Source organism: Hippocampus comes, unplaced genomic scaffold (genome assembly GCF_001891065.2).
Source record: "Hippocampus comes isolate QL1 unplaced genomic scaffold, H_comes_QL1_v1.1 scaffold429, whole genome shotgun sequence".
Taxonomy (NCBI): Eukaryota; Metazoa; Chordata; class Actinopteri; order Syngnathiformes; family Syngnathidae; genus Hippocampus; species Hippocampus comes.
Window position 1 is genome coordinate 548,365 of NW_017808402.1, and position 27,981 is coordinate 576,345.

A 27,981-nucleotide genomic window follows, 5' to 3' on the forward strand; every position below is an offset into this window, starting at 1 on the left:
TGCTCCATCACTGTATTCTTTTTTTTAAATCGAAAGAACACGTTTTGAGGGCGTCGGCAAGAGTGAAATGAAGGCAATGGATATCGGACTCGGTGTGGAGCTCGTCTGGGTTAAATGCGCTCAAACGCTTTGCAGTTTTGTTGCAAGCGTGAGGAGAGCAGAGTGAAAGTTAAGCATGTGGCTACGCAGTGGAGATTTACAGTATCTTTCAGGGCAAAATAGGACAAGAGGAAGTCGCACCGCGACCAGGAGATGGCACTGTGCCGAAAAACGCATTTTGCCTTGACCTCGCTCTCACTCAATCATCGACTATATTGTGCGGGTGCGGCGCATCGGCATGAACCAGGCTGACAACTTGAGCAGGCGATCCAGTGTGTGCTGTTGATCAGAAAAAAACGAAGCTAAGTTACGCAACCACCCAAACTAAACGTTTGGCTTTGGGTATCCAACCAGTGGGGGGTAAGTGGGGGGGTTTCCATATTGAGAGTTATATTAGAGTTTCAGGCAGTGTTGTCTGGTCGCTTGAAAAGGGCTCTGGATATTCACCTAGCCTAGCTAATCATGCCACGGGCAGAGAAACTCAATGTGGGGGTACTGTGACAAAAAAAAAAAAAAAAAAGCAGAGCTGCTCGCGAGCAGACGCATTTTCAGAGATAAGCAGCTAACAAAAGATTTAGACTGTACTTGGCTGTTTAATTTCACACTTGATGGGTGGCCAGGCACTCTCGAGACCCTGGTGTTTGTATGCAAGCCATTAAAAAGTCCGTCCATCCGTTTTGTACACTGCTTGTCCCCATTTGGTTTGAGGGTGAGTTGGAGCCAAGAGAAATAGTTTACTTCAGCAAAATGAACATCCAGTAGAAGCAGAAAATTGGAGTGTTCAAGGCGTATTAAAACAAGTAGACATGCCCAATAAAACAACACATTTCATATGCTTTAATAAAACATATTGATGTCACATCATGAAATAAAATGTCGAGAATTAAATCATGTTTTTTGACGCTTTTTTTTTCTTGCTTCAATTCAATTTTAATTTTTCTGGTGTGCATCCCTTTGCCACGTGGGGGCAGTGTTCTACAGCTGCACATACATATAATTAGACGTCCCAACTCAGTAAGCTGAAGTAAAATGAGACTTTCTTCACAGAGGATAATGAATATACAAGTGTGATTCGTAGTTAGTTCCTGTCAAAATAACTTGCTGCACCATGTGTGTTCACATCGCCGGTGCTTAAAAGCCGACGTTATTCGTTCGCCCGTCTATGGCGTTTTTGCATTGTGTGGCCTCTCCACCAAGAACTGTTAACTAGCTGCCAAACAGCCGCTTGGTGCATATTTTGGCTTGATTTGAGAGCAGCATTTTTTTATTTTATTTTTTTTGCTGTTTACATAAGCGATGAATGCGCTTCTATTTTTAATTATTTGTCAAAAAAAAAAAAAAAATGCCCCAACGAGTATGCAATTCATTAATTGCGGCAAGCTGAGAGACTGTGTAGCGCCACTTTAAAATGGCAACGCTGGGATTGCCAAGTGGCTCAAGAGGCGGCGTGAGCGCCATTCACAGCGACGCAGGCGTTAGTGCTTTTGTCAAGAGAAAGCTTTTGTTCGCACCATAGACACAAGCTATTGTTTATGAAGTGATGTTTTCGCTCTCTTTTTTTTTTTTAATGGATTTCCATACAAAGGAACGCACACTTGTGGGTTTTTTTTTCTCTTTTGGCACTTTATCTCCTTTTGTGGTCTGTGCGTCATCTCCAAGGTTCTCTTGTATTCATGCCACCTCCATCATAAACAATCAATCTTGTATTTGAATTTGAACCGGATCAATAGATGTCATTGCCCCTGTCAGTCACTGTATTCCCACTGTGCGCACGAATCCCCCTCATTACTTTTCTAATTTATTGCCGTCGGACGGCTGCGTGTCGTCAGCCGGGCGTATTGTTTTTCGCGCTGGTCAACGAAGAATGGTTGGAATATAGCTGGAGCGGGAAGGGAAGGACGCCATGTATTTTCATCAGCTCGGCCTCAAACAATGTCGCCAAAGCAGAACGGCTGCTCCTCAAATGAAGGCACGCCATGATCGGACCTGCGAGTGATGGAATTTGGACTTGATGGTGATGTGGAGTACTCCACCCTTTCTGTAAAAAGTCGCCGTACGTGCTTGTTGTTTGGGTGTGTTTGCCCAAGGAAGTGTCTCATTTCCTTCTTTAGCTTATCTGCACTTTTCAGGGCAAAAATAAGTCGCTTGAAATTGTTTGATTGATTTACACGCATGCGTCTACATGGTGGCGTGTTCATAGAAGGGCTTTTGCAGCAGGGTTTGACAAATCAAGAGAGATCCATGCGATAACTCAAAACTAAAGAAAGAAAAACCTGACGAAATTTTAGAATGCTCACCATTTTTTCATCTTTTTTTTTTTTCCAATTGATCACACCCTGATAATTGGAGCACTGTGGGATTTTTAGCAAGCGCTTGTCCCGCTTCAAGATTCGATTTGCAACTTCCACGTGCAGTGATTTCATGACATCATCATAAAAACCACAGAGAATACATAAGTGGGTTTTAAGATGATGAAATGATCAATTAGGGAATGCGTTTTTTTTCGACATTTTGAACCGTACAAAACGTGCAGGCATTAGCGCGGAAAGGTAAGAGCTAAAATGCATTGTTGGGATGTCTTGTGTAAGCGTGGCGCTTGACTCCCATCCTCTCCAGGACTCTATTGTGCACTTGAGCTGAAAAGAGCGCGGTGGCGTCAGCAGTCGAATCCCGCGGGACCCCGGTGCCAGACCATGACTCATACTACCTTCCAAAAGCTACATTACACTAATACACTTCACAAGGCTTCATCTGTAGCACTCTTCGGCTGTGGGGCCTCGACATTTCTCAACGAGTCAATTCCCTCTCAAATTAGTCACCAGAGGCACGGCTGATAACGTCTCCTTGACCACAACTTTCCAATCGTGCTCATTGCTCAGTGGTGGGAAGTAACCTACAAATGCACTCGGGCTTTGATATGCAAGTGACATGACTTTGTCGGGTTTTTTTTCCAAATACGAGCCAAAAATGTGAGATCACAACAAGCAGTCGTTTAGCAGATAGGCAACAATTTTTTCCAAAAAGTGGCCTCACTCCCATTTGAATTTTACAACCATACATACCGTTGCCAGACTGGCCGCCAGCTTAATACTCACACATCATGCTAACACATAAAGGAAATGCAAAGGCAAGGCTTTTTTTTTTTGTTTTACCTTAAACTAAGTACGGTAGTTGAATTAGTAGTTCATTTCCAAGAGTCTTTTTCTCTCAACTATCTGTACTTCTACCAAGTACTGAGTGCGAGTACTTTCGCCGCCTCTGCCGACATGTGATTGCTTATTTTTAACACGAGGAAGTTAATGGGCGGTGAGAAAATTCTGCTGAGCCAAATGTTTCAAGTGCATTAATTGGATGGCGTGTGTACATGAGTGTGTGTTGACAGCGTCAAAAATGCTGAGTTTGACCGCGCGAGCGCAGAAGTGAAACTCTAGCACATTCTCCGGGCTCAGAGCGTCTGTCTATTGCGCTTGCAGTCTGTTCATCTGTTTGTGTCATGTTGTGCCTCGGTCCCTGCGAGGACCGGCTGCCCTCATTAGCATGCCAAAAGATAGCAAGCGCTTTGCTGCTGTTAGCTCGACACCAGTTGGCGGGTCTAAGTTGCAAAAGTGTAGCACAGAGTGTTTTTAATGGCCTTTGATGAGAATAATGTTGATGGTGTGCGTTTGCCGTCCCGATAGGTCAGCTATGCACTTACCCGACTTCAATTTTCTGTTCAGGTTTGTTTTTAGAAGGTGGAAAACAGACGCAAAAATAAATAGGCGGGGTTCTCTAAATGTTGCCAGGATAAAAGCGTTTCATAACTCAGCATCCTCAGAAGCTCTCGACCAAGGGCAATCAATCAATGGTCTTTTGTGTGTCTTCCACTTTGGAATAATGGTGCCGATTGTTGCCAAGCCTTTTGCTGATGCCATCCCAGCCTTGTCCACTTCTAGAATCTTGTCGGGGACATCTTTTGGCAGCTCTTTAGCTTTGCCGATGGTCATCTGGAGATAGGAAGAAATTGTTTCCTCGAACAGGTGCACGGAGCTGAAACCAATCGAACTGGGTTGTTTTACAATCATCCTCGACTCTATTTACAATGTCATATGTACGTCCGGGTGGAAAGCAAAGCGCGGAGAGTCTCTGTTGCTGAAATACGCGTGTGCCATCAGTGAATGGATGGGGCGATCGATCGTTGCCAACAGCATGTCCAAATATCCACACGATAGCACTTTAGCCTTCTTGCCAGTTTCCGCGATTTTTGCCAATCCACTTCCTCCTTTGACAATCCCGCCATGTTTTTGTGGTTTACAAGAAAAGAATACAGTACAGTATGTCGTATCTGGTTAAAACCAGATACAGGGTAAGAGTTTTTCCATGTGAGTGCGAGTGAGCCACGACCGGTCATTTTTTCGCGAAGGTCCGCTTCACTCGCATTTGGCCACGTCGTTTGGTGTGCGGCGGTTCTTAGTTCAGGTGTGTTTTCAAATGCAGACTTTCTGATTTTTTTTTCTGTGGATTACCATAATCAGTAAACAGCCTGTAAATGTGTTCTCTCTTCTCAGAATACCGAGGACCACCTGACCTTTCTAATCACGGTGCCGACGGCCCTTTTCCTCTTCTTGTCCATCTTCATTCTCGTCTGCATCGAGTCCGTTTTCAAGCGTATGCTCCGCCTCTTCTCCCTCCTTATATGGGCATGTCTCGTCACCATGGGTTACCTGTTCATGTTCTCCGGAGGGATCCTCAGTCCCTGGGACCAGGTAAAAGCAATTTGGATGTATTGCAATTTATAAACACAGAAGTCCGGAGACGGCTTCCGATAAAACTGTCAGCTTCGATCTCGTTAGCATTATTACGCTTCCGTGGGACGCCGCCATTCATACGAGTCCCGTTTTTACACATCAGACCGACGGTGTGTCTTTGTCCGCGCGTGGACATGATGTGTGTGCGCGCCCGTGTGTCTAAATGAATTCCGCGTGTGACAAGTCTTAATTAGGTCTGATGCGAGCAAAGGAGCAGTCAGACACATTCGTCCTCCGCGCCAGAGCTCCTCCTCACCGGCTGTCTTGGGAATCCTATTTTCTCCATCTCGCACCTTGTCTCCACATATTCATCAAATCCCGTCCTCTCCGCACCTGCCGCCAACACTCCGACCCCCCTGCCCCGGTTTTCTGCCGATTTCTCACACACGCTCAGGCCCAAATTTCCTCTCCCCCCGGTGACAATTCTTTGCCTCTTCCTCCACGACGGGAGATATTTTTATCATCGGCCACCTGTGGGAGCGCTATCAATCTGAATTATTAATCACTCTATCGCTCATTCTCTCCATCCATCTTATCGCGCCGATGGATGCAAAAATATTGGGACACAATACGGAGCGGCGCACATCCCATGCGGCGAAATCAGCGCTGACTTTCTCCAAAAAATAAGGAAGGAAAGCGAGTGGGGGGGATGGAATGAGAGAAGAAAGGGGAGGGGAAAAAAAAATGAAATTGCAGCTACCTCTCTGTGGGTTGCCTGGATGGTGATTACTTGAGCCCACAGAGCTAATAACGCAAAAGGTCTGAAGCAGAAGGAGACAAAAGCAACATAGGCTTTTTCGCTCGCTCACAAGTAATCTGTGCGCACGCGCAGGCGCGCACGCACGTGCGTAAACAGATAAACACGGCTGTCAAACAGACTGTGTCGGAGGAATGTCAGAGTCGGGCAGTCATGTCCGCATACAGTACAAGCTCCCATCGAGCGCCATTAACCTTTTGGTCCGGGGCTTTATTCAATTTCTGAGCAGGGCCCCCGTCTCTCTGGCGAGAGGGGCCGCTCGGACGCAGATGACTCAACGTGTCGTTACGCTTACTTGGAAACATTTACAACCCAGCCTGGTTTCCAACAAGCATTTTTGAATGTACCCGTTTGTTTTTTTTTTTTTGTTTTTTTTTGGGGGGGGGGGTATTGTAAATTGCCTCAAATGATGTTTTAAAGTTTAAAATGTAAACAATACCATTCCACTTTTGGCTACCATCCTTCCTTTGACAAACTACAAAAAGTGACCCTTTGCACTTTTTGACAATATTTGTCAACAACAGCCTGCAGGATACTTTCCAGTGGCAAAATAGTGAGTGACTACTACTGAGCCTAAAACTTGTCATTTCGGTGGGTTTGTCTGCTGGACATACCCCAAAAGGTTCAAGTGTTTTTTTAATTACCCTAAAAAAAAAAAGTAATAATCGTAATTAATGCAGCAGAGGTCAGGTGGTAAGTTTACAGTCTAAACACAGTCTTGTAAAAAATTTGGTCAAAAGGGAATAACCATTTTTTTCACAAAACAACCCAGTTTTTTGTTTTTTTTTGTTGTACAAAACAACACAATTTTAGGGGTTGTTTTGCGGAATGTTCTTTTGACACAATTTTGGATCAAATGAATAATCCAGAAATGTGTCCCAAAAGACACTGCACTCTAAAAACAGTTGGGTCAAAAATGACTCTACGTGGGTGAAAAACAGACCCATCCGCAAATATTTGGGGTTTGCCTTCAGAAAAAATGGCTCCATTTTCCATGTTGCTATGTCCAGACTCAAATATCGCTCCATTGTTTATCGAAAGTGCCAGATTTTTGACCCCACTGTTTTTAGAGTGTGTAGTGGATGTCTTACATCGTTGTACAATGTCCCACTGTTTGGTGACCATTTGAGTGGGATGGGATACTAGAAAGAGTGATACAATTTGGAATGGGAGGAACACAAGAATCACTTTCCTCGCTAAACTGAATTACCGGCGAAAGAAATGGAGTCTTTAGCGAAGGCGCCGCTGTCAAGGTAAGAGAGCGGGATATTCTGGGAGCTTACCGCCGGTTTCTGCGATCAGAGGCGCTGACATCAGAGTGGGAGGTAATCAAGATAGCCGAAGCCGGGCGACGGCGGCCGCGGCTCCCATCTGGAGGTGTTGGAAGGGCGTATTAACATTCAGGCGGGAGTACGGCGGAGATGAAATGCACCTAGCCGGCTTCGGAGGGGGCGGGGAGTGACGGGCCTGAAATTGGACTGCCAACGTCAATTCCACCCAAATTACCGGACGCCGCACTCTCCATCTACGGGAGGCTCGAGCGCTTTTCCGACGTCAGCCTTCTTGGTTCCCGTGGCAACGGGAAGCCTATACCAAGCGCCCCTTTCCCTCCGTCTTGCACGGGATCGAGGCTTCTGGACCTGCAACTCAGTCCGCCTTACCGTCGCTTATCTCACGACTGGAAGCTTGTTTGTGCTTGGCAAAAGGCTGCACCCAAAAAAAAAAAAAAAAAATGTCAGAGCAATAATAGCTGGCTTGCACACGCACGTACGCGCAGATCCCTTGTGCCAAATAGCTGTCGCCCTCAGCGGACGCTGGAAGACACAGGAAGACAACAGACAGACGAGGCAGGAAGGTCAGAGTTCATCTGGTTGAAACGGTGACCTGTCTGCGATGGTCACCATCACAACAGGAAAGGGTGGGCTGACCGCAGAGGAAGCCCACAAGGACAGCGTCAGAAGTCGCACTTTGATGAGAGCCGCCATTTGGAGGTCACGCCACGACCACTGTCGTAAAATTGTATAGGGGTGCCCAATGTAGTGAACTGCACTCACATTTGTTTTGGATTATTCACTTCATAATCAATAAAACTACCTTCAAGTTGCTACTGTATTTTGACATGTGAAGGTTGAGGCAGTCATTTCATTGATTTTGGAGGAATTCCTCTCACGCCGATAGTTGTGTTTGTCTTTTGTGTTTTCAGGTGTCCTTCTTCCTGTTCATTGTGTTTGTTGTGTACACCATGCTGCCTTTCTCCATGCGAGGGGCCATCATGGCCAGCGCCGTCACCTGCTTGTCGCACACCGTCACCCTCAGCGTCTGCTTGGCTTCCGTCGCCAACGACTTGGAAGCTCTCGTCTGGCAGGTGAGACAGTAATTCAGTTTTGGGCCCTGGAGATCTGCAGGGTGATTGAAAAGTAACTAGAGTGGGGGGGGGGGGGCTGGGAGAGATCGATGGCATTTCAAAACAGTCAGTTGATCTGATCCGTGAGTAAAATGCTTAAGCTTGGTCACGAAACCAATTCAAGTCAAAGTCAAGGTACCACTCTACTTAACGAGTAAAGTCCAAAAATAGACTAGGCAGCGTGTCTGGAACGAAAACTAATTTAGCTGAATTATGTCCACTTATCCAAATCAAGCATTGTTTGCCACATAAAGAGCACCCGGGGAAATGCTCCGATTGTCTCCATAAATACACTAAGTGCCATCAAAAGTCCAGAGATGGAGGGAAATGTCACCGTTGGCCAGACTTCCACAAAGTGATGCCCAAGATGTGCGCACACACACACACACACACACAAAATAAAACACGTCTAACTCCGCCCGTTGCCCTTGGCTAGCGGAGCAAAGGACAACCTATTGATATGCACGGCCACAGTTTTAAACAGCCTGCGGTTGACACAGCGGCGGAAAAGTGCGGTTGAAGTGTGCGCTCTTATCTGGTTTTCCAAGGTAATCGTGTAGGCGGGGATGGTGGGGAAGCGTGCGTCACCACGGTGCGCTTTTTTTGAAACGCCGTGTTCTTTTTGGTGTGCATACGTGTGCAGATCCTGGCCAACGTGATTATCTTCACCTGCGGTAACTTAGCGGGGGCGTACCACAAGCACCTGATGGACGTGGCGCTCAAGCAGACCTACCAGGACACCTGTAACTGCATCAAGTCCCCCATCAAGCTGGAGTTTGAGAAGCACCAGCAGGTAGAAACGGACAACTGATGCATTTGTGGGGTTGAGGATAAAGAGAGAAGAAACCATTTCTGGGCGTGGCTAAAACGGCCTCATATGATGCGCTTCGGAGTGCGGCAAAAGTTGCCCCTCTGCCACGAAATATCGACTTATCCGCCGCATTTGCGACATCCAATTAGCCACACCCCCAAAATGCTTCCTCCCTGCGTATAGTCAGCTGCGTGGCCACCAGAGTGCCTCGTTGTCAGCTGTGAGCGTGCCACGTGTCAAATGGACGGATGGCTATTCAGAAGTTTGAAAAAATATTTCTCGCGCGGATTTTCCGAGAGCCGAAAATAAATGACAACCTCTTCTCCTGCAAAATATTCTCGTAGCTCACTTTGTCAGAATCGGATTGAGAAACCTATTGATCCCCACAGGGCAATTAACTTTAGTTAAGGTTAATTTGGTTATTTGCCAATCCCATATGGAAGGAGGCTTTTTTCCGTGACATTTGCTTGGCATTAAAATCTTGACATTCAGCGTTTGTTTGAGCCCGTGAAAGGGCAGCGACAGCCCAAATTAATAACTGAGAGTACACTCAGGTGGGACTGGCTATGACGAGCCATCCGTTTTCGACAGGGCCCGTTCTCGGAAGGGTCACGGGTGAGCTGGAGCCGATCCCAGTTGATTTTGGGAAAGAGGCGGAACGCACCCGGGATTGCTTGGCAGTCAATCGGAGAGCTTTGTATATTTTTGTCAAAAGATTTCCATTTCAGTGTATGATTCTCTCTCTCCTCCTCTCTTTCGTTCGCTCTCTAATCTCGATGGACACGACACAGTGCGAATGTTATCGATGACAGCGTTGTATAATATGTCATATTTCAATGCATCCGACCCGGTCCGGAAATTGGGAGCGTAAAAGCAAAATGGCCCACCATCCCATTCATTACCTACCACTGACTGAAACATCACTTTAGTCCATTTATCCAACATCCTTGTAATAAGAGAGGCATGCAGTGAAGTGGGTGTTAAAGTTGTCTATTTTTGGTGCGGCCCAGCAGCCCGCAACCTCTCAATCTTGTTAATTTTCCGCTGTGTTTTAGGAAATGAGTCGGAGCTGTGAGCGAACGGTGTAATGACCCTCTGTGCTCTTAGCTGCATTTGTGAGTCACACCCCCTAAGGCGGCTACTCAGTCTCTGTAGCATGCACACGAAACGCACGTCTGAAACATCAGCCTGGAACACCTAATGGGCATTCGACTAAATGAAAGCACCCCGAAAGGAACAAAACACTACTTTGAGTGGTTACACAACAGTTCCAGTCATGTAACGCCACAAAGCCTTCAACAAAACCGACCAAAGTGCAGGGCAGAGTGCCGCGCCTTTTTTTTTTTTTTTTTTGCATGTGAAAATCGGCTGCACGGTGTGCAAAGGGTTCGTTCATCTGACCGATTTTGATGTTCCAGATTTAAAATTTCGGAATGCCTTCGGAATCTTTTGTCTAAATCAGGAATGGCCAAATTCAAAATCAACTTTAAGTGCAAGAACTCATTTTGTACATTTTTTTTTCCCACATAATTAACATTAACATGAATTATTTGCCGTTCCTGCGATCGACTCCATTCACAATTTGTCAAGTCACTTTGCCCCCCCCCCCACTTCTTAGGAACGTTTGCTCCTGTCCCTGTTGCCGTCTCACATCGCCAGAGTGATGAAAGCCGAGATCATCCAGCGGCTTCAGGGCCCAAAGTTCGGTCGCACCGAGAACACCAACAACTTCCACAACCTGTACGTGCAGCGGCACACCAACGTCAGGTGAATTTCTTTTCTCATCGCTGCTCTCTGCTCTTTTGTTGAAACTATGACACAATGTCCTCCCCCCCTACTTGCTCGTCATCATCTCGTCTTGGACTGCGACCCACTCTGGCGTCCTCTCATCTTCGATCACCTGCTTTTATTTCCTTACCGTCGTCGTCTGTCCTTCCCCTCCTCCCAATCTTTGTATTCGTATTGTTGCCACGGACAATATCAAATCAGCGTTAATCCGGCTTCATTGTAAGCCGAGGTCACTTTATCTCTCCCCCCTCCCCCTTTTCGTGTACAAAAGCGAGGCGAGTACAATCATTTGGGCTTAACGTGAGAGCCTCTCCAAGGAATGTCCTCTGGAAAGCTGATTTCCTAAACAAGGAAAGAATATGACAATATCCTTAAGTGGCCTTCAAGTGTGAGTCTGTGCGTGTGCGTGCGCACGTGCGGTTGTGCGCCAGAGGTTGGGAAACAATCACACATGCGCACGATACTCAACTTCCTTTCTATAGCGCTCGAACAACAACAGCAGCTGGAACAAAGTGCTGTGCATGTAACAAGAACCTTTTTTTTTTCCTTGAAAGATCCAAGAGCCCCCTTTGAGGCGCAATGACGGCAAATTGCTCTTTGTTCCCGATTCCCGCAGTATTCTTTATGCCGACATCGTGGGCTTCACCAGGCTGGCCAGCGATTGCGCACCAGGGGAGCTCGTGCACATGCTCAACGAACTTTTTGGAAAGTTTGACCAGATTGCTAAGGTACGGTCACAAAAATGTTCCTTAGCATGTATTTACATGTAAATCAGCCATCCATCCAACCACTTTCTCTAGCGAGCCGAAGCCAATCACAAGCTGTACACCACCGCCGCTGCCTTTGAATTAATTTGGTTTTATTTTGCCACACAATGATGGTATCTAAAATGGTTTTACATTATTTCATTCAAATATATAGGCTGTCTAGTATGCCTTAAAAAAGATTTGGCTCTTGATACTTGTTTTTTTTTTTTTCCTCGAAATTAGCTAAAAGCCAATTTTAAAAAAAAATGCATTTCATTGAGCAGTTTCTGCCGAAGCAGAGCTTTTGACTTCATCTTTTATGATGAGTGAAAAAAAAAAAAAATCCGATCTCTTTAACCTTCAATTTTGACCAAAATGAGCTGTGTGTATGCAAGGTCGGAAACCATTTCATTTTTAATGCGGAAAATCCTATTCACTCTTGTCGTATGTTCAAATCAGGCAAAGTTAATCTAAGGACGGAGTAACATTTTAACAGGTGACAGATGCTTCAGCCTCGTTAAAAGTTTGAGTTTCTCTTCGACTTCAATGATTGGAAATAAAGTAACGTGTAAAATAATGGCTCCTTTTCTCATTTGGTACCGCCTGATCAATCTGCTTCATTATAAATAATAATGAGAGAGTCTGTCTGGCGCCGTCGATCAAATGACGGTCAATCAACACATCTCTGCCCCTGTCCTGCGGCCATTCACGGCCCCTCTAATGGCCCTTCTCCACCGCGCTTGCGCTTGTGCTTGTGCTTGCGCTTGTTCCGGGCCAGTGCCCAGGTTAGCACCAGTTCTTTCTTTTTCCACCACCGAAATTGGCTCTGGTCCTCTTAAACTGGCCCCATTTATTGGTCGGGCTAGGCTCTGGCACCAACTATGTCAGGGGGCGTGGTCTGGGGTTATTATGATGATCACAGATGTGGAGGAACGACTCCCTGGACACACGGCGGTTTTGCACAAACTGTTGAGCGGTGAACTCCGGCACAATGGTGTCCCACCAGAAGAGCGACGGCGGGTGTGCCCACATGGCATGCGATCACTGACTCGCAGAAATGATGAAGAAACATATCAGGCTTTGCTGATTGCATGTCCCTGACTGTTATGTACTACATAAAAGTGTAATCGCTACGTTGCCTAGCAGATGCTAACAGCATATTATTATTATTAGTATTATCAATAATGGCGCAGGCGCTCTTGGGTAAACGTCGACGTAAGCGGTGATGTCGATGCGCTTTACGATGACGTAACGATGTATGTAGCTCCTAACTTGTCTCTTTGCCGGTGGAAAACCAAATGTGTACTTCGTAAGAACTTGCTAATTAAGCACCAACGAAGCACAGCCCCTGCTCCAGCGCCGAACGAGCGGCGATTTTTATTTTCTATGGTGGAAAAGGGGTATAAAAGACGTGGGCTGCAAGAGCTTATCTGGCGCTTGTGAGAGCTTGAGTCAGGCTCTTGACGCTTCGTGCCCGCCGGTGGACGGAGCCGCTGTTATATAAGACCGGTCCAGCCACGAGCTGACGCTCCGCATCCCACATGTGGAATGTAGACTCATGTTATGTGAGTGGGGGCGTGATGTTGGCCTTGATGGATGTGTCCAAAGCGATGGTTCTCCAAAATTGAAAATATACTTCCAAAAGGTGACATCCAATCAACGCTATCAGGAGGACTCCAAATACGGCTTCACGGCAAAACGAAAAGAAATGCTCGTCGAGAAACCGGTCTGTACGGCATTTATTTAGTTGCAACCTTGATGACTTTTGTGCTACGCATTTGAATCGAATCGTGATTTGAAACGGAGCGCTTGGTCTACTTTCAGGCGTGACTCGCCGCTGAAAGATTTGAGTACCGCTGGTCTCGAGGAGGGAAAAAAAAACAGAAACAGCGTACCGCGCACAAATTTGTCAGAAATGTCAGAGATTTTCTCGGACAAGGTTAAAGAAACGACTCGGCACACAGGAAAATTGTCTTCAATATCGACGGAAGCGGATCTCTGAGAGCGAACGACGGTTTAGTTGCTCCGTGATCACGCTCAGAGCCCCCCCTCCTCGAGTTCGGACATTTATTTGTGACATATGCAAATACAAGAAAATCATTGCCCCCGATATTTGCATACCGTACCCCTGGTCCGGCCCCTCGGTAGTGATTGGTTACCTGGGTATGAGCTTTGAACCACCGGCACGTTGGCGCCTTTTGGTCTGGTCTACACTGTATCAACATATCGCGGACTTTGCGGATGACAAATGTCGCCTGGGCGCGACGGGTGTTCTCAAATCGTCTTTTGTTGTTCAACCGCTGTTCCCAAATTACTCGTTCCCCCTTTGTGACCGGATCTGGCCCTCTCTCCTCTGATCGCCCACCCGCCTTGATGTGTTAATTGTGGTGTGGGCTGCAACAGCCCTCCGCCCAAATGGCCGGCACCTTCTGAACAGGAATTTGGGGGTGCGAATTACGCACCCAGACGCTTCAACGTGCACAGATCAAATGAAACTTTAAACATGATACAATTTCGCCCATAGATTCCTCTAACAGAAAGGTGCACGATTTTGGACACATTCTTTTGGAAACATTTCTTCCATATTTTCCTCTTTGTCCTCCCGTTAGGAAAACGAGTGCATGCGAATCAAGATCCTGGGGGACTGTTATTATTGCGTGTCTGGTCTGCCGGAATCTCTGCCTCACCACGCCAGGAATTGTGTGAAGATGGGCTTGGATATGTGTGAGGCCATCAAGTAAAATACCAAATCTCTCTCTCTCTCTCTCTCTCGCTCTCTCTCTGTGTCACTCTTTGGCTCTCTCTCCTTCACACGTCCGCGCGCGCACACATGCCCATCGGAGCAGGAAGAAAGCCAGAGCTGGCTTTAGTTCTGTTTGAACTCACGAGTAAACAAAATGTGAACGCATTCTGATAAGCCTGGTCCAGGCAAATATTAATGACTTCAAACAAATGACAAAAAAAAAGAAAAAAATCTCTGGCATGATAATTGTGATGATAAATGACATAGCTTTTTTTTTTTTTTTAAGAGAAGTTTTTGTTTGTCTCCGTTAGTCATTTGTTGCAGGGCAGAATTGGTCGGGTGTAATGATTTGTTTCCCAAACCCAACGGCCTTCACACTCATATCCGCGCCTTTTGACAATTTGGCTTCTTCAACCAAACTAACGTGCATGTTTTTTTTTTGCGGCGCGGGACATCTTGCCATCTTTCAAACGTGTACGTGGCGTCGCTTTTCAGGAAAGTTCGAGATGCCACCAGGGTCGACATCAACATGCGTGTCGGCGTTCACTCCGGGAACGTCCTGTGCGGCGTGATCGGCCTCCGCAAGTGGCAATACGACGTGTGGTCGCACGACGTGACGCTCGCTAATCACATGGAGGCGGGAGGTGTGCCGGGGTAGGACACACGCACACCGGTCACGCTATATTAGGCGCCGTTGGCATACTGACATCATGGAACGTGACGTGCATTTTGACAATCCAAGTTTTGGAGTTAAGATTCAGCCATTGTGCAGCCAGCGCCGGGATATTGTCCCACCAAGGCAGCTCGTGATTTGTTCCCCGTGGTGCCTTCCGACAGGAGTCTGACAAATAACACCGCCGCCGTCATCCGTTTCTGTTTTAAGCAAAACAATATTGACCCTTTTTCTTTTCTTCGGGGAGTTACCAAAAGCTCGAAATTACACTAGAGGCCAGCCAAGCTGCAGGAGATACCCAAATGTGAGCTTGTCTTCTGCAGGAGGGTGCACATCTCCTCAGTGACTCTGGAGTACCTGAAGGGCTCCTACAAGGTGGAGCCAGGGGACGGACAGAGTCGAGACTCGTACCTGAAAGAACACGGCGTGGCCACCTTCCTGGTCATCAACCCCAAGGTGGGGAGAACGCATCAAAGTCAGAGACACATCCTTGAATTGAAATACTTGTACGACTCTCGACTGTTCAAAAGCTTTCAATCACCCAGACAATTTGATGTTTAAAAAAAAAAAAGACCCATTGTTGGATACGCCGTATACGCTGTCATTCAAAGATTTCGGGGACATTTTTAGAAAGGCCTGCTGTTGAAAGAAAAGCACGGGTTTTATTTGTCTACGTCGTATTTCCGATTTCCACGTTTTAGAGGCCCCTCCTAATCGTGGGTAGCCCCAGGGCAACATTGAGTAAGTCCTCCTCGACAGTAGTTGGCGCTATACTGCGGCGGGTTAGTGCGGCATGCGGGCAAATCATCATCTGTGCCAGAACGAAAGGACTTTTTTTTTTTTTTTTTGGTGATTGCGGCAAATGAAATTTCATATATCAAAAGTATTGATACAATGGTATCGATGAGCGCTCCGAGAGTAAATACTCAAACCGGGATCCGTTAGAAAAAATAGAATGAACAGCCTTAATCTACAGAACAGTATCGAAAGTAGAAAAGACTATTCATGGACTGGATGCACATAGAAGTAGGGCAGAGCAGGCAAAATGATTGTTTCATGTGACTCCCTCACAAAGTACGGCTGGACTTCCGCCTCGCACTCCCTCCATTCACATTTATGAGCTTTTTAATATCCTGTCAGATATTTGAAAAAGGCGGCAGGACTTTGATGACATTTTCAAGAAGCTTTGAATGGAGAAGGCCACACAGGGGCCGCAGGCTGACGGCATGTGTCGTCTTTGCAGTCATTGTGATTGAATGTCACCGTCAGTGCACCCGCGGTGGCATCGGCGCAACCATTAAGGGCCGTGTCGCTTTCTATTCGGACAGGGATGGCTTTTCGGCGGCCTGTTACACCCTCCATTTAACTTCGCTGGGGAACATCCGGCGAGTTCTCGCAGGTTATATTCCGAAATAGGCCTCCAAAATTTGGGGGGGGAAAGAGCAGAAAAAGGACATGGAGAAATGCCGGGAGAGGAGAAGAAATTGACTCTGAACTAGCATGATGAGCCATATTTTTTTTCATGCTTCCATACAAATAGATAGCATGACGACAGCAAGAGAGATTCTTCCCCAAATTCTTTTCTCCGTGAACAAAACGTGCTTTCAATATGTGGCAGACCGCCAAGCACAGCCCTCTGCTGGGCTTGCGCTCTCGCCCGTCTCTGGATGGCGGCAAGATGAGGGCGTCCGTCCGCATGACCCGCTATCTGGAGTCGTGGGGCGCCGCCAAGCCCTTCGCCAACCTCCACCACCGCGACAGCATGAGCACGGACAACGGCAAGATCAACACCACGGTCAGGACGCTTATACGATGAGTACGACTCTTAAAAAATATCATTGCTGACGTGTCAAAATGGGATTCTTGTCGCTAGGACGTTCCGATGGGGCAGTACCACTTCCAGCGACGGGAAAGGTGAGCCGCGATTGCCTTTTGGGGGCTGCGTTTTTGATTTTTGACGTGTTGTCTAATAAACCCGCTCTTGCTATGCTCAATAAGGTCCAAGTCGCAGAGGAGGAGGTTTGAGGAAGAACTCAACGAGCGGATGATTCGCACCATCGACGGCATCAACTCACAGAAGTAAGCGGAAACCAACGGCGAATACGCATTTTGAAATGGCAAACGTGACTCGCGTGCAGGTTGTGCGGCTTAATAAATACTGTGACCCCCCCCGCTCGCTCTGCAGACAGTGGCTGAAGTCAGAGGACATCCAGAGGATCTCATTGTTCTTTCACAACAAAGCCCTGGAGGCAGAGGTAAAGCCAATGCATATAAAACGCCGGCGCTCACCGTCGTTCTCGGACTCAATCAATTGCCATCAACTGCTACTTGTGCAACCGAGGTCATTAAAGAGACGGCTCCAGTTGCCAACAACTTGCCGTGTATGCACTTGCGTCTCCTCTTCTGCGCTCTTGAACCCTGAACCAAAGCAATTCAATTCAAAAAAAAGTCTTGTTTTGTACTTGGCTAATCGTCGAGGGTGCGCTGAGTTTCCCTCCAAGTGGCGAAGAGTTGATTTTGCTTCCCAAGCAAAACGCCACATCCCCATTCGCGGTGACTAACCAATGCGACAGCTGTGCGAGCCAATTAAAAAGAAAACAACAAATTGGTGCCGAATCTGTTTGAGAGCGACGTGGCAGATGCGCCCAGATGTAATTATAAAGATCTGCTTTTGTGGCTTTTGTGGGCCTCAAGTGATGTGATGCACGGCACCGCAAACCCTTTTTTTTTTTAATGACCACTCCAACCAGTTTCCCATACAAAAAAAAAAAAAAAAAAAAGGCAAAAGAAAAAAAAACTGCTAAATTAGATTTTTCTTTTTTGGTGCGTGTTTTTGTGTCCTTCCCATAATTGATCTGTTTATGTGACGACCAATTACAAAATGCAATGCATTTCTTTTTGTCAAATCAAAAACAGGTCAGGCCTGGAGGAGATGATTCATATTTCATTTCATTTCAATGGAGGAAATACAAATGATGCAAACAAATGTGCGACACCCCTACTAAATATACACAGCGTGTGTGTATATATATATATATATATATATATATATATCGTGTACAAGTTATCTGAGCAGCTGTACATTATTTTATTCTTAATCATCCTTTTGTCCTGAATTGACAGCATCCTCTCCTCTGTCAACAGTACAGATCCACAACCTTACCCGCGTTCAAGTACTACATCATGTGCGCCTGCCTCATTTTCTCCTGCATATTCGTCGTGCAAGTCCTCGTCTTGCCCAAGTAAGTTGGCTCCACCGGTCGGCGGGCCGGAGACGTCGACGCGCCGTGCCGCCTGAGCTCCGGCTGCGGCGGCAGATTGATGTTGAAAAAGCTATTGGATGGCAGCGGACTCATGAAAGAGGTCCGGGGGGGGGGGCTGGGGAGCGGCAGGCAGGATGTTCGAATACAGATGGGGGATGGAACGACGCTGTGCTGTCGGCGATTATAGATCAGGTAAATCAAAGTGCGGCGGCCAGGAGGACGAGTCATGCTAATTTACTGCCTGGGCGGGCCAAAAGGGTTATTCAGCATCTGAACGGTTATTGATTTTCTAATTTGGCCCTCTTTGGCTGTCTCTTTCTTCCCCTTTGGTCTATTTGTGGCAGGGCCGCGCCGTGACATCATCCGCTTTATGACGCCCGTCCTTAAATTAGACTCGCCGATGCGTAACGACATGACCGCAAAAAAAAAAAGCCCACATAGATCCTCACTACACTCTGATAAATGCTGACTTCTGATCAATGGATTGCTGGGCAGGATACATTCGAAATCTTCATGACGTTCCTCGCTTGCCGTGTGTGCAAGATGACACGGAAAACTGAAAATGTCACCAGTACTAGTCACAACCAGTTGTCAACTAGTGCGTGTCCTTGCCTCGCTTGGTAACATGTCGTCGTCCGACTAGCTTGTCTTACATTTTGGGGCTAGCAGTCAGATCCGGGAGGCTGTTAACGTCTCGCAAATGTCAACCCGATGAGCCGAGTCGTGTTCCAAGTGCAGCACACTAAGTTTTAATTGCGTACCAGCAAGCCAGAAGTGGCATATACAGTAAGTCAGACCTGGTCACAAGTCACCCTACCGTTGTTCTGATTTGTCTTACAAGTGATGCATACGAAGGGGGCATACGAGGACATAGACCTGAAGTTGGATATCAGGGATAATAAATGCTGCCACGGCTTTTCCTTCGGTGTCTGTGTCCTAGAACTGCTGTGCTGGGGATATCCTTCGGCCTGGCCTTCTTGCTTTTGGCACTGATCCTGGTTCTTTGCTTTGCTGGTCACGTTCTGGTGGGTATGAACGTATTTCTCCACGAACATCCGCGATGTTCACCTCAGTTTTTCTTTGTTTGTTTGTTTGTTTGCTTGTAAGAGCCTTATTGGGGTTTAAAATCGACTCACAGCACCCCAGTAATGACAATGAGAAAATCTTTCAAGTGCGCACCAGGGTGTAAATTGAATTTCCTCTTGAGGGCTTATAATGAGTACATTGTAACATGGTTTTTATTTGCAAGCTGTTTTGGGATTCATCTTCACACAACATCCCGCCACCTTAAGACCTCATCGGTCTCCCAAGTTCTTTTTTTCTGGAGAGTGTAATTTGGGTCGCCTCGACCGCACCGATGCTTATCAATAACCTTGACGTCCGACCCGCTTGTCACTTAGAAAGGGATTGTTTTTGCAAAGGTCATTAATTCGGCGCGCGTTTCTCAATAAAAGCTTAAAAAGGGTGGCCGGGAATACTCGATGAGGTTGTCATAGAAATTGAAAATCTCTTGTCTATTGTTCAAGAGGGACTTGATAAAAGGTCCTCACGGTAGGCGCACAAATGGAGGGGACGAAAAGAAACGACAAGGTATTTGCTTTCTTGTTTTGGTTTTTTTCTTCTTGGTTGACAGAGAACAGAACACCATTTAAAAGGCAATTTCTTTCAATCTGGAGAAATGTCAGCCGTGTTAACTAATGAGGTATTGTGCGCCCGGATTACTTCCGGGAGTGCCTGCTCACCCGCCTGTGAAATTACACAACCGACTAAAGATTTTCTAAACCTCAACATTGCCTGCGACCGAATTACAATTATGATTGTAAATGATTTGAATTTCACCAGACATAGCAGGGGCGAGCACAGCGTGTGAGTGCTGAGCACGTTTCTGAGGTTCGGGGTTTGAAAGCTCCTTTCATTCAGCAAGACAAATAAAAGTAGACAATTCTTTGATCTTTTTAATACAGTCCCTCGATGTCATTTGTTTGTTTTTTTGCATGTCCAAGCAAGGACGGAAGGGGCCGGTGTGCTCTTTCCCCTGGTGGAACGCGTCCTCCCGCATCATCGTCACCAACAATCCTTGGTTGCGACTGGTCCTCACCATGACGACCACCGCCCTGATCCTCGTGATGGCCGTCTTCAACATGGTGAGAACGTCGCACGCGCGGCAACCGAGTGCGTTTGCGAGGCGGCGACAGGATCCCGACGTTCATTGTCACGTTTCACGCTTAATTACCGCTACGAATCCGCGCGCGGGTTGACAACGTGTGACGGCCGCGACAAGCGTGCATCGCCACCAACACTTTCGGTTGTAGATTGACATGAGGCCTGACATGCGCGCTTCACTTTGTCTTGTTCCCGTGACACGCTTGATCAGCACTTTCATGAAATCAAATGAGATGTTGTGACTTGTGTTCAATGAATAAACTGTCGTACGTTGACTGACATCGGAATGCTATGGTGCGAAGAGACGTTTTATTTATTTTTTTGTAATTGGGGCTTCAAAATGTGCCTTATTAAAATGATTCTTATTATTTTGTTAAGACTGTTTTTAGCGTATACAGTCAGTCATAATATGAGCCCGAATTCACGACTTCTGGAATTGCTGACAGTTCTTTGTGGAGGATCCTGGGAAATCCATGCAGGAAGTCTCCGCAGTGGGTTCCCCTGACGCGATCGCAACCGGTCCCCCTGCGAATCTAACAAACGGCACCGTGCCCATGCCGGACGACCAGGCTCAATCAGCGGGGGAAAGCCGTTTTTATCTGCCGGTAAGTATTCCAGGAAAGACGACCCAGAGTTCCCTCAAGAAAGAAAAAAAAAAAAAAAGACTCAGTTACCGCGGAGAAGTTGAAGTGAATCGCTCGAGAAGCCGACATGTTTCACACGCAAGGGGACTGACTTCCTGTGAGATCGAAAGCTTCCCCTTTCTGTGACTGATGAATTCTGATTGTGCACACGAGAGGCCTATCCCGGCCAGCACGTCACCATTATTTACTGCGTTCTTGAACGTTCCATGAAGTAGCCTTCCCGCATTTGAATGCCAATGGAAGAAAGTGCCTTTCGTGAGTACCGCCGAGGGTTGAGCGAACGGTCCATTGTGAGAGTTTCCGTTTGGACTGTCAATCAAGATGAAAGAAGGGAGTGAACGTGCGTATCCCCCCCACAGTACTTCATCTACTGCTGCATTCTGGGCTTGGTGTCGTGCTCGGTTTTCCTGAGGATCAACTACGAGCTGAAGATGGTGGTGATGCTGGTCGCCTTGGTGATCTACAACGTCATCATCCTCCAGACGCACGCCTCGCTGCTCGACGGCTTCAGCAAAGCTCTGTACAGCACCCAGGCGCTGGACCGGTACCTGAGCGTACTCTCCGCGGGCACTTTTGATTGGCAGCTGGAATTGCCGCGGCTGAGACAGATAATGGAAGCTCTTCCTCCCTCACCTCACCTTCGCTTCTTGTTTAATGGGAGTTTGCGCCGAGGCTGTTCATATGGGGAAAAGTCCGAATTAAAAAGCAGGGATTCGCTTGCCACTTTTGCCGATACAATTTCCTCCGTCGTCTTTGCCATTGGCTGGATTCACCCATTTGGGCATTTTTCACGGGAACCTTGCCTCCGACTAAAACAAATTCTCTATTTTTAAAAGATTTTTATCGAGTTGTACGCGTCTCTTCTTTTGAATAGATCACAACAAATCTGGCATTTTGGGTTGCTGTAGATAATTTTCTATTGCGCTCGAAGATCGGTTTGGACTTAAATATGGATACTTTGCTTTGATTGCGCTTCTTCCCGACTAGACCAGGAATTCTGAAGGACCTCAAGACAATGGGCTCTGTGTCGCTCTTCATCTTCTTCATCACTCTGCTGGTCTTGGCTCGCCAGGTCAGTGGCTGTTCTTAAAATGCCGTCCGTGTTTGATGCGGTTTAGGGTCCTGCCTCTCATATTTGACTTAGTCCGAAGCAAGCCATCTGGGGGAAGTCAACATGATTTGATAGGATGCAGATTCAGCGCAGTGTTGCCACCCCGTCTTGAGTCAAGGCTTACGTTTTACACCCCCCACAAAAAAAAATGCAATATTTACTTCCCTTGAACTACAATTTAAAGCAATTCTATGAAACGCCGGTGTAGCTTGGAAGCCGCCTGCGTGACCCGCTTTCTTCTGGCTCCCTCCACGTCGCCAAAAGTGAGGGAGACAAAAAAAGCTCAGCCGACACACTTTTCATCGGCCCGTTTTTAGCTTTCTTTTGGCAATGCCATCCGTCCGCGTTGACCCCAGAGCAGATGTTCTCGATGGGAGGGCACCCTCCAGAGTATCAAGAGTACCAAGAAGGCACACGCTCTCCCCAGCGAGCCACAGTTGGTCCAGACAGCGCAGCGTGTCCTCATTCTGTGTCGCTGTCAACAGATGGGAGGAGGACATTCTGTCTCGGAAACAAAATGCGTCGTGTGACTATCCTATTATTAGGTTTGTCCTACCTGCATGCAGTTTGAGGTTGAACCATCGACCCCATCCTCAAAACAATTCCACATCGTGGTAGTGGAAGAGTCAATTGGGGGGCGGGGGATATTGGTTTTATTGGATATTTTTTTTTTCGGGACGTATTATTTGTCTTAAATGTTCTCCATGTATACTTTGTGCCAGTCCACATGCGTGTGTGCTATTTTTCAAATGATTTGAGGCATCTCAAGGGCTTGAAAATGGCCCGCTGCAATATGCGCGTCTGAACAAGGATTCTGCCCGATGCCAGCAATGTACTCTTGCATTTTCTATGCTTCCTTTTCTTTGGCTTATTCAGCATTAAGCAGATGAGCACAAACCTGAATACCAAATCAACTCCTGTCTGGTGTCTGGCACTTGAACATCGCCCACGTAATTGTCAATGTTGTGCAAAAAAAAAAAAATCAATATGGCGCCGCCGAGTCATGCGTAAACTAATCCTGCATATTGTGGCCGCGGCGCATCCATTTTAATTGCCAACTTTAGATCATTTGCATTGCAAAATTCCAGCGTCAGCTCAAATGAGCCTTTTTCAATCCATTTAGAGTGAAGCTTGTTTACAATCATGTTAGCCGCTTTCCAAACTGCATCTAAAATGAGCCGGTTCCCCCTCCTCCCTTTCCTTCCGGCCCACTTTTTTTCTCCCCTTGGACCGGACACATGCTGTATGTTGATATAGATAGATCTCAGCGCTTCAGCTCTCCGTGTCGGCTAAGTTGGCGGCATACTCGAATCACACGGGGCGAAAAAAAAAAAAAAAAAAGCTGCACTGCTCACATATATCATGTGGGCCGCTAATAACTCAAACACTCTGCGGGGGGCCGGCCCACAGGTAGCCCGGAGCTCCCGGATATGTGAGCGCAACGGCGGTGGGAGCCGGAGACCCCTGTCTCCAACACAAACACACACTCCAGGGAGGTTTTCACCTGCATAGGTCACGCCTGCTGTTGACAACAAAATGCAGACAAAAGTGCCTCAAGCGTGGAGGATGAGGAAATATTGGCGACTAGCCGACTAGAGTGTCTGAACATTGTGGTTGATCGGACGGCAGGTGTGATTCATTCATTTTGAACATGTGCTCGGCTGTGCAAGCACATTATCTCGGTGGTTTCTTTCTTTATTTATTGTACAGTATTTTTTTTCAATGAGTTATACAGCTTGCAGTACACAGTAGTATGGTGGCAAAAGTTTTGGAATGAACTAGCTTTGCGTCCTTTTCTGGATCACAAAAACTTTCGTTATTATATATCTATTGGAGACAAGCAGAATCCAAAAAGATGTTTTTCAAAAGTGAAAAGAAGCCGGAGTACCTGTGTAAGAACCAAGAACCTCGGCTCGATGAGACAAACATGCGCTCCACTCGTTGACTTCCACAGGCAAACCATGAAAAGGAATTAATCATCAAGAAAATAAGCACATAAGATCGAATACGCGAATCTTCTGATGCGGGAGGCCTACTTTGTGATCCATGACCCAAGCGCTGTCTGGGAATGACGGCCGTGTCTCTTTACTCTGTGTCGTCCTGTAACAGAATGAATATTACTGTAGGTTGGACTTCCTGTGGAGGGACAAGTTCAAGCGGGAGTGCGAGGAGATCGAAACCATGGAGAATCTCAACCGAGTCCTGTTGGAGAACGTCCTGCCCGCCCACGTGGCTGAACACTTCCTGGGACGCAACTGGAAGAATGAGGTCAGCTCGTGGCGCCGTTGTCTTGACGACGACAATACTGTAACCTCGCCTTGCAAAATACGTTGCTCGCCCTAATAGCCGTAGCTCGACTGAGACTATCCCGTCTTTTGCTTGTCCCTGTTTGGATAACATTCAAGAAAAAAGGACGGGGAGGAGTTTTCCAGAACTTTTCAGTTGGAGCCGTGACCCGGATTCGAAGCGTGCACGTATTCACAGTTTGACAAATTCACTAAGCCGTGGATATTTTCAACATGTCACTTTGATGGCATTTCGTGGCATTGTGATGCCACCCCGCCTCTTAAAGGCACATCATGCAGCATTTCCTATGCCTTTTTTTTTGGGGGGGGGGGGGGGGTCTGTTCAAGTCATACTGCAATGTGTTCCAAAGGTGTTTTTCAGGTTGATGTATGTTTGAAGACGTTTGCTTGTCTTCAGGACCTTTATCATCAGTCGTACGACTCCGTGTGCGTGATGTTCGCCTCCATCCCGGACTTCAAGGAGTTTTACACCGAGTCGGATGTCAACAAGGAAGGACTCGAATGCCTCCGTCTCCTCAATGAGATCATCGCGGATTTTGATGAGGTACAGCGGACCTGATTTTCCGCTCGTCAGAGCAAACAATGGCTTGTCGAGTGTGAGTGTAAAACACGGAGGGTGGTGCGAGTGCCAAGCGAAACGCGGCGGTGTCATGTGACTTCCTGTTTGTGTTCACATTATGTGACACGCTTTAACCCCACTCTTGCCCCCACCGTGTCCTCAGCTGCTTTCAAAGCCAAAGTTCAGTGGAGTGGAGAAGATTAAGACCATCGGGAGTACCTACATGGCGGCCACCGGACTCAACTTGACGCCAGGACCAGAGTGCGCACAGGCACGCTTTGACACTCCATTTTGCACTCACACACACACACACACACAGAAAAAAAAAGATTAATTTTTCAGAAATAGTGGGTCATTATTTTCCGTTGTAGAGCAATTTAATGTGCTAATTATTTTGTAGCTTTTCCAGTGGCAAATAGATAAAGGTAAGATGTAGCCAACGTTATATGTCATGAGTGAATAGAAGTTCCCAGCATAGTGGCAAGCTTTTATAAGTCACATTTAAAAACCCGCAAAATATCTTTTTTTTTTTTTTTAAACTGACGTGCTAGACAAAAAGTAAAAACATTTCTGAAATCAGTGTCCAGAAAACACAACCCGGGTCACATTAAGCCATCTCTTATTAAAATTTGACCAGTGTTATGTGTCATTGTTTGTTCTCCATAACTGAAAACACAATTTCAACAGGAAACGCAAACACGTTTTTCATGCGATCCATTTATGTTCACGATTACAGTTTGAATTGTTTGAAGGCTATGCTTCGTTCCGACAGGAACATGACAGACAGTACATGCACATCGGCACCATGGTGGAGTTTGCCTTCGCTCTGGTCGGGAAACTCGACGTCATTAACAAACATTCTTTCAATGACTTCCGGCTGCGAATCGGTAAGAGCAGACCGTGTGAGCGTCAGTACTTTCCGGAGTATAACTTGTTGATTTGTGTGTTTTGCGTGTGCCAAGGGATAAATCATGGACCGGTCATTGCGGGGGTCATCGGGGCACAGAAGCCTCAGTATGACATCTGGGGAAACAGCGTGAATGTGGCCAGTAGGATGGAGACCACGGGCGTTCTGGGCAAAATCCAGGTGCGGAATTTGAAAAAAAAAACGTGTCGCATGTTGTTGTTGTTTTAAAAATGTCTTCTTGGCTGTTCCTGCAGGTGACGGAGGAGACGAGCGAAATCTTATCCACGCTGGGCTACATGTGCTCATGTCGAGGCATCATCAACGTGAAGGGCAAAGGGGAGTTGAAGACCTACTTTGTCCACACCGAGATGACCCGATCCCTGTCACAAAGCACCATCATGCCTTGAGTGCTCAGTTGGAGGGGTGGGGGGGGGATAAATACATCAAAAATCAAAAACAACACAACATAGAAAGTGGCATTAGCGGCAATTGGTCATGCTCGGGGTATACAAGTTACTCGCGGAGGCCCCAGCGTCACACCGGACAAACAACTGTGAAGACGGCGGCACTGTCGGAAGTCGCCAGGCGTCGCTTCCTGTTGAGTGTCGAAGGCGGCTCTCCGAGGGCTGCGGTGGGCCTGAGAGATTTTTTTTCTGTATTGCTGCAGCCTCTCAAGGAGCGCAGTCAACCATTTATCCACAAGTAGCGTGGAGGTAATTAGCCATGCCAGTGTGGCGAGCAGTGTGCTTCAGAGCCGCCTTATGCTTGAGCAAAAGCGGCTCTATAAATAGTATACACTCTATGGACAAAAGAAGACACACCAATTAATTCTTGACAAGTTCAGAATGGACCGAGCCTCCAGTCAGACTCATTGTAAATTCGCCCATGTTAGGACTTGCCACTTGCTCGGCAAACAAGTGTGAGACGCTTGAATTAACTTTGACTCGGTACAGTGAAGCCGTTCACATTTTGGATCGCAGCGGCCATTTTATCCGCATAGTCTTTTATTTCTGTTGTTTTGCTCTTCATGCTGCCATGGCGCAAAAAAAAAAAAAAATCCCCCACCCTCCCCCGACCCCCAAGCCTCTGAACAAAGCTTGCATGCGCCCCTCACTTGACATGCACACATGTGATGCTCATAACAGGGTAGCGTGTGATTATGAGTGCACAGTTGTAATAATTGGTCACAGAGAATGTTGTCCAGTTTCTGGAATGCTAAGTAAGGTAGCATTAGCAGACCAACGTTAGCCATGAAAACTAGGCTGTGAGCATGACTTATTCATAACTGTTTCTCTAGCACTAAATGTTATTGGTTTCACAGAATTAAAAAAAGTGATAAGCATGTTGGCCAATATTGTTGCTAATTCTGATCACTTTCTGAATGCCTCACTGGTTGATAGTCTTGGTGGTGTTAACAAATGAGGGAGAGACATTTTTTTAAATATGTGTCTCTGGTTGTGGTTCCTCTGATGCGGTGGTTTCTTAAAAAAAATATGTCATAATAATACAACAACTGCAACCCCCCTTTATCTTAACTCTTAATCTTTACCATTGCATTTTGGACTATCAAGGCATGATGTATAATTATGGTGAGGACCCTTCTCACAATTTCAACTCTTGCGGAAATCCTTACCAGAAGAGTAAAATGTATTACATAGTTTAACAGGGAGGACCAGCGCCCTATTTTCTTCCCTTCTGACTTCTGTACGTGTAATACTTTTGTCCATGCAATGTATACTTAAGCCAAATCTGCTCTGTGAGCCATTTTGCTCATTTATTTCAACTGGATGTTAGGCTAGTTTATTGTCACGCTGCCAACAAATTCCTACAATGACAGGTAGTTTGAATGTGAATTATTGTTGGTAGTTTTAGATTTGGAATTAGTGTTTGAAGTCGTTGGCTTGAGAAGAAAAGTAGATGTTGCTTTTTATAAATATCCTCTGGAAGAAAACCCGCTGCACTGTGTGTTTAAATGTCCCTATGCTGCCACACTTTTGTTATTCATTAAATATTTGTATATAATGTACCCTGTCTCATAATTGTGTTTTCATACTTGCTTGAACGTGTGCTTGCATATATTTTTATTTCACACTTAAAATGATCCGAATGTGTAATCTCAATTGATCTTTTTTTTATTTTTTTACAGTGGATGTAAAAAAAAAAAAAAAAAAAATCTCCAAACCCACACCCCTGTCCAAAAGGTCTTTTTTTTGATATAATAAA

The 27,981-nt window shown here is 46.4% G+C and overlaps 1 protein-coding gene across 1 annotated transcript in view; it reads left to right on the plus strand.

Annotated features, from left to right (window-relative positions):
• The window catches only part of adcy2b (adenylate cyclase 2b (brain)), a 29,479-nt gene extending 1,695 nt beyond the window's left edge, over positions 1-27,784 (plus strand). Inside the window, exons 2-25 of the mRNA XM_019858145.1 lie at positions 4,644-4,841; positions 7,844-8,005; positions 8,688-8,837; positions 10,474-10,622; positions 11,260-11,371; positions 13,999-14,126; positions 14,628-14,786; positions 15,129-15,261; positions 16,424-16,600; positions 16,679-16,719; positions 16,804-16,884; positions 16,991-17,060; positions 17,950-18,047; positions 19,009-19,093; positions 20,072-20,212; positions 20,678-20,836; positions 21,235-21,419; positions 21,863-21,947; positions 24,096-24,254; positions 24,690-24,836; positions 25,015-25,122; positions 25,624-25,738; positions 25,814-25,938; positions 26,013-27,784. Of these exons, the coding sequence (XP_019713704.1) occupies positions 4,644-4,841; positions 7,844-8,005; positions 8,688-8,837; positions 10,474-10,622; positions 11,260-11,371; positions 13,999-14,126; positions 14,628-14,786; positions 15,129-15,261; positions 16,424-16,600; positions 16,679-16,719; positions 16,804-16,884; positions 16,991-17,060; positions 17,950-18,047; positions 19,009-19,093; positions 20,072-20,212; positions 20,678-20,836; positions 21,235-21,419; positions 21,863-21,947; positions 24,096-24,254; positions 24,690-24,836; positions 25,015-25,122; positions 25,624-25,738; positions 25,814-25,938; positions 26,013-26,165 (3,120 nt within the window). The 3' untranslated portion in view covers positions 26,166-27,784. The remainder of the gene's footprint in view (positions 1-4,643; positions 4,842-7,843; positions 8,006-8,687; positions 8,838-10,473; positions 10,623-11,259; positions 11,372-13,998; positions 14,127-14,627; positions 14,787-15,128; positions 15,262-16,423; positions 16,601-16,678; positions 16,720-16,803; positions 16,885-16,990; positions 17,061-17,949; positions 18,048-19,008; positions 19,094-20,071; positions 20,213-20,677; positions 20,837-21,234; positions 21,420-21,862; positions 21,948-24,095; positions 24,255-24,689; positions 24,837-25,014; positions 25,123-25,623; positions 25,739-25,813; positions 25,939-26,012) is intronic.
• The last annotated feature ends 197 nt before the right edge of the window (positions 27,785-27,981 follow it).